General features: G+C 42.2%; 1 protein-coding gene across 1 annotated transcript in view; it reads right to left on the bottom strand.

Moving 5' to 3' along the window:
* Positions 1 to 6,249, bottom strand: part of LOC101857891 (FH1/FH2 domain-containing protein 3) — a gene marked incomplete at its 5' end in the record, with an annotated part of 88,932 nt that overhangs the window by 24,824 nt on the left and 57,859 nt on the right. Inside the window, 3 exon segments of the mRNA XM_035971265.1 lie at positions 1,801 to 2,060; positions 3,162 to 4,061; positions 5,402 to 5,502. Of these exon segments, the coding sequence (XP_035827158.1) occupies positions 1,801 to 2,060; positions 3,162 to 4,061; positions 5,402 to 5,502 (1,261 nt within the window).

Genomic DNA, 6,249 nt, shown 5'->3' with positions numbered 1-6,249 from the left:
CTATTACTTGCCACACAAACACGTCCGTCTTACACTTGCTGCTTCAATGTTGCGTGAATGATTATAGAACTCGTAGTATGACAGAAATACACACAACAGAGAAGAAAAAAGTAGAAACCACCAGAGGGTGCCCCCCCCCCCCCTTCCCCACCTAGGAAAAAACAAACCACTCAATTAATACAGATGCTACAGAGGTGACATTTGACAAGAACAAAATCACATAACAGGACATATTTCAAAACGCCCATCCACATACATGTGTCGAGAAATAACAAGGAAAGAAATGAGAAATAACAAAATAAAACAAATCAAGAAAATAAACAAGCCAACAAAAGAAGAAAGTCTGTGCCGAGCATTGATTCGCCATTGGATCGAACACAAACTCTCGACAGCACCGAGTAAGTGCCCACTTTGAACGATAAATGGCGGCGCTACCGGCAAACTCATCTTGCGGCAAATGTTATTCCTGTCTCGACTAAGGCAATACGAAAAATGAATACTGACACTTTACGCCTGCTACTTCGATTCTTTTGTTGATTTTCAGATTGATTTTATGGCACTACTTACGACAATTAGGTCAAGTAAGTGCCGAGAGCTGTAACTAAACTGTTATAAAAAGGATGGGGGGGGGGAGGAGAGAGAAAGTAAGGGTTTGGTTGTTTAGTTGGCAAAAAAGAAGCACATAGACACGATAGTGGCCATTTAGAGCAAGTAAAAAGTAAGACAGACAGACAGAAACAGGGAAAGAAAAAAAGGACCAACTTCTCACATGAAAGAAAGGAAGGGGAATATTCTGGCTTCAAAGAATGGTGAAATATAATAGGTTTAACGCCTCTATCAACACTATTAGGTTATTAGAGGCGAGAGCTCTGAGTTTAATGTCCATCTCCAAAAGGACCGAGCCAAATGGGAAATTCGTGTGAAGTGCCTTTCCCAAGGACACAACGTTGAACGGAGCTCAGGCTCGAACCCCCCAAATCTGATATCTCACAATTACAGGTCTGGTAGCCTAGCCACTGGGCCACCGCCACCTGACTTCAGTGTATGGGAAAATGTTGAAAAGAATCTGTAGTCATCACAATAAGGAAATTAAGGTAAAAAAATGTTTCCATGCTGATACTTGAGTCAGAGTCTCCAAATTTGATATATCAGAATTTGGGGCCTACTATTCAAAGAGCTGTGTTTCTTAAACTTTTTGTCACATTGGTCTCAGATTCATAGCGACCTTTTTGATCTTGACTTCTGTGTTAAAGTCTAGTAGAAGTGGTAACAGTAAATAACATTTCATTAACAATTATTAATTTAATGTTTTATAGTTTTTTTGGGAGGGGGAATATCTTGTACAAATTATACCCCCTCAATACTCCCTCTGTCTCTCTTTCACACACACACACACATGGGCACAGACTTACACTGGCATGTACCTCTTTATGTTCTACCCCTTCTTTCATGAGAACATATTGCACAAATAAGGTTCATCATTCTGTCACAAGTTAAGAAAAGCACTGATAGAGCACAAGCACTGCCTCACCCTTTTCACTTCTCCAATCAAACATCGACAGGCTTGCCAACTTCTTTAAAATCAAATTAGGGACACTCAATGTTTTATTATCAGATTATGTATCCACAAACAAAATTAAAAGTGATACAGTTCTCAAATTCCGGACTACTAAATCCTGGAAATTTAGGATTGCTGGCAAGCCTGCATCACTATCACTATCATAACAAAACACCCCCCGCGGCCCCCCCCCCCCCCAAAATAAAACCCACAAAAAAACTTATCACAAAACAGGCCCATACCTGACTGCCTTCTCCCGGGGCAGGTAACCCATTCTCAGCGCCATGTGGAGGCTGGGGGCCCATGCTGCCGTCCTCCTGAGGGTGGCCGCGCTTGTACATGAGCCAGCGGTCATTGCTTGAGCTAGGCCCATTGCTCTCATTGCGGTCGTCGTTGATGGCATTGTTGCGGGCTTCCAGAGAGTTGGGGTCCAATTGGGCCTCAGCGAAGCTGTGGTAGCCAGACTCATTGTAGCCCTTGCCAGGAGGGAACTTCTGCTGGTCTGTGGGGGGTTCAGGGGGGAGAGAGAGAAAGACCAAGAGAACCGTATAGCACTTCAAACAACGTGGGCATTTGGAACCAAATGACAGCTCGATACAAGTGATAAATACCTTACCAACCAGCCATTCTATGACTGGTGGAACAGCCAGAACCATAGCTACCACTTATGCGAAGCATTTTAAAGAATATAGTATACCCATCACAAATACTGGAATAGTCATAATTCTTACAAACATCTCTCTTGCAAACAAATGAACAAAGTGTTTACTTCAAGTGAGTGAATGTTCTGAAGACAAGGACTTTCGGATAGATGAACACTTTTATTTATGGGCATAACTACAGGGGAGTTCACCTTGTCTCTCTGCCAGCCTTAAAAGGATCTGGGCAACACATTTTTAACTTAGATATTTTCAAGAAAAAAAAAAGACAATAAATACTAGAGAGGCAAAAACCCAAAATTATTTTACAAATTTAAAAAAACTCAGAATCCAAAAGGAACCTCCTCCTTTTTACAAGGTGAGAATTGTTTAGAAACACAGACGGTGTAGAGAGACATTAATGACACTTGAAATTCTAGGAACGTTTAGCTTTGAACAACAAGGTCGATGGGAGGAAAGTATCCCCAATAACTGGTTCCCATATTATGAACCCCTAAAAATATGAATGAAGTAGAGGAAATTTTCAGTGTAGTATAATCTCATTAGGGACATGCTGACAGAGTTAGTTGCAATCACTTTAGGTGTTTCAAAAGCAGGCAGCAAACTGGCAATGCAAAACATAACAAGTTCAAAATAAAATAAGTCTGATTACAAAGCAGATCTTTGAACCTAGTACAAGAGAGAGTATTTTTCGTCAGTTCCTTCTCATTAGGTCATATGGGCTAAATTTAAAACCAAAAACAAATATTGCACTGTGAACCTTTGTTCTGCACTTGTGAGGAAGAGTGGAGAACGTTTTGGGATGAAATAGGTAAAGAAGAGGGAACTGTGTCAACTGCTTATTCAGCAAACCCTCATGTTGTCTTGAGAAAAATTAGTTTAAAAAAAGTAGAATGCAAGGAAAAAAGTAGTTAGAAAAAAAACTAGGAAAGCTTGGGTCTTACCAAAAGAGACATCAATACCCGAGCTGTCGTAGGAACTGACAGATTCACTAGTGGTGGCCCGCTGGTGGTGGGTAAAGTGTGGGTGGTGTGAAGAGAGCTGTGTGTGGCCGCCCTCAGGGTACGAACTGCTGCTGCTCAGACTGCTCAGCGATGAGGCTACTGAGCACCGGTCGCGGGTGGGGAGCCCGTCGGAGAGAGAGGAGATACCCTCGTCCTCTGGGGGAATCTGTCCAGGCAGGGAGTAAGCGGGTCGGTCAGTGTCAGGACTACGCGGGGAGAGCTGACCTGCGGGGTGTGTCGGAGTGCGGGGGGAGTTGAGAGTTTGAGCAGATGTGGCATATTCTATCGGCTTCTCTGGCAGACCAGAGACGTGAGAAGAAAGTCCTGGGTCTTTTCCTGAGCTTGTGAATATATCGCTGGCGGTTCGAGAAAGGAAAAAGTTTTGGCTCTCTGTATCTCGATAATCTCCATTTCTTGAATCTCTTTGTGGATAATTCCTTGAGCGTAGTACAGGGCTCCCCTGATTTTCTGAAACGCTGAAAGGCTGAGACTGCTGCAGGTCACCGGAGGTGAGACTTGACGAGAGAGAAGGCACCCGTGGGGATAAGGAAGTCTGTGGTAAAGAGGCGCTGATGTCGGGGGAGGAGGCAGAGGAAGGGACTGGAGAAGCTTGAGTGAAGGCCGTGGGGAGACTGTGACGTGGGCGTGAGGGACGCACGTCTGACACGGGTGATGCCTGTGAGTTGTTGGTCCATTCTGCCGGTGGCGGGGGCAAGTCTGACTGCTGCTGAAAGAGCATTTGTTGTTGCTGTTGCTGCATATGTCGTTCCATCACCATTTTCAGCTCCTGCTGTTCTTTGATGAGCGAGCATTGACGGTTCCTGCGACGCGTCCTTGAACCTGCAGGGTTCAGGGTCATGCAGTGTTAGTCAGCACAACACACACACACACACACACACACAAGGCACAACACACAAGCCAAGGATTCTCAACACATCATGCAAACAGGAATTGTACACCATACAATTACCCCCCCCCCCCCCCCCACAAAAAAAAGAAAGAAAAAAAAAGACTAATCCACAGGAAGGTCATCTGACCTCAAAATCCCACAGTAAACTATTCACTGTACTGGGATTGCCGTGACACATGACCTCACAGAGTGACAGTCACTTTCGATAAATTGTATTGTGCACAAACCCAGAAAGGATAGGAGATCTAAAAAACAAAAATGAAATATCACACATTCTAAAGGGGATAAACACGCAGCTGGCATGAACCATCAGTCAAAATAAAAAGTAATAAAAATACAAAAACCATGACAGACAATTGAGAAAATGTAATTGAAACAGTCTAGACCATACAACAGAGTCTCGACAAGCAGGACATGCAGAATGGAGTACAGGCAGAAGTCCAAGGTGTGAGTCGAAAGATCTACATTAATGATTTATTCAATCACACACACACACACACACAGAATACAAAGAACGCAACAACATTCAAGTCAAAGTTCAAAACTGTTTGGTTCCTCACAAGCTAGTTACCTAATGTTGTCAGAAAAAAAATAAATGTGCACAGGCATTCCCTGACCATTGTAGGCAAAGGAGACCACAAATGCTTAATAATTGAAAAAAAGGGAGGACTCATAAAGCTTTAAAGACAATGATGAAAGATGACAGAGATGAAGAAAGCAATCAAGTGACCTCTGGGGCGTCAGTGACGGGAGGTAGGAGGGAAGTGAACCAAGGACATCTGACCTATGACTCTTGGGTTTAAAAAGGTTTCCCTTTAGCTACACACAAATCAACTTCAAATGGTATCTGTTGAGCTAGGAGCTTTTCTTTGCGTCTAAATTTTTCCGACCTTTGGTTGTTTATCAGACACCGAAAATGTTTTAAACAAACACCTATGAAAAGTACACAGTACAAAAGCTTTTTAGTAAACTCTACTCAGAAAAAGGAAGAGTTTGAAAAACCCACAAGCATTACCCATACAAAGACTCAGAACACATGCTCAAACACAACCTGACAACCCCCATCAATCCCTTTTTAAAATGGAAAAAAAAAATCCCCAAAAAACAAACCAAACATACCAATGTTTTTCATGCATGTCCGAAGACACAAGACTTAGTACCACTCTGAACAATCAGCGAGAAGGCAAGATGACTGAGACAACATATTGCTTATCACTAAAGGTAAAGTGTAAGTTCTCTACAGCACACCAGTCCATAAGCGGCAACTCACTCTGTGGTGACGTGTTGGTCCCGAGCTGGTCTGAGGGTCTCTCAGCTTGCTGGCTGCGAGGAACCACTGGCTCGTTGTCTTCTGGGGGAGCTCCGAAAGAACTGAACACAAGTGAGAATACAAGTATATAAGACATCGACCTCACACTTTTCATGATTATTTTCACATAAAGCTTCTTGTGTTTCACATTTCATGAAGGAAGTGGAAAGGGAGTGTTCTGAGTGATCTGTGAAAATGATAGCAAATTTTCAATTTTGATTTGAGTAACATTTCGACTAGGAAAGACAGGAATAGAAAACCTAAAATAAAAAAAGAACTGAAGTGCTGACAGAGAGGGAAAACAAAATTTCAAGCGTGATAATCATAATTTTGAAAGACAAAAATACAGTAAAGAAAATGAGGAATAAAATCATAGGAGGGACAGAAAATTTATGAGAGAGAATTGAGACAGACAGAATGACAGTGGAGGTGAATATAATATAAGGATGTAATGTAAAAGTTGAGTGGGTTGCTCATAGCCAGTCAGTGGGATAATGACAACATTCACAAGAAACAAATTAGGGCACTAGTAACATGTACAAGAACTACCCAGATGTCACAAACCACCAATACATAAAAAAAATTCTTTTTAACACAATGAGTAAAAAGAGGGGGATGAAGGAAAGAGTGAGACAGACAGTAGTAGTAGTATAAGGTTTTACGGCGCTCGCAACTGCTAAGGTCATATGAGCGCGCGAAACACAAGTTGTTCACCTCTGCGAAAGTTCACTTCACGACTGGTAACTAGTTTACTTTAAAATGCTAAAAAGTTAAAATATTCAAATTCGGTGTAAATACATTTGTGATCT

This window comes from Aplysia californica, unplaced genomic scaffold (genome assembly GCF_000002075.1).
Source record: "Aplysia californica isolate F4 #8 unplaced genomic scaffold, AplCal3.0 scaffold00406, whole genome shotgun sequence".
NCBI lineage: Eukaryota > Metazoa > Mollusca > Gastropoda > Aplysiida > Aplysiidae > Aplysia > Aplysia californica.
This window is presented reverse-complemented; position numbering and strand designations above follow the sequence as displayed.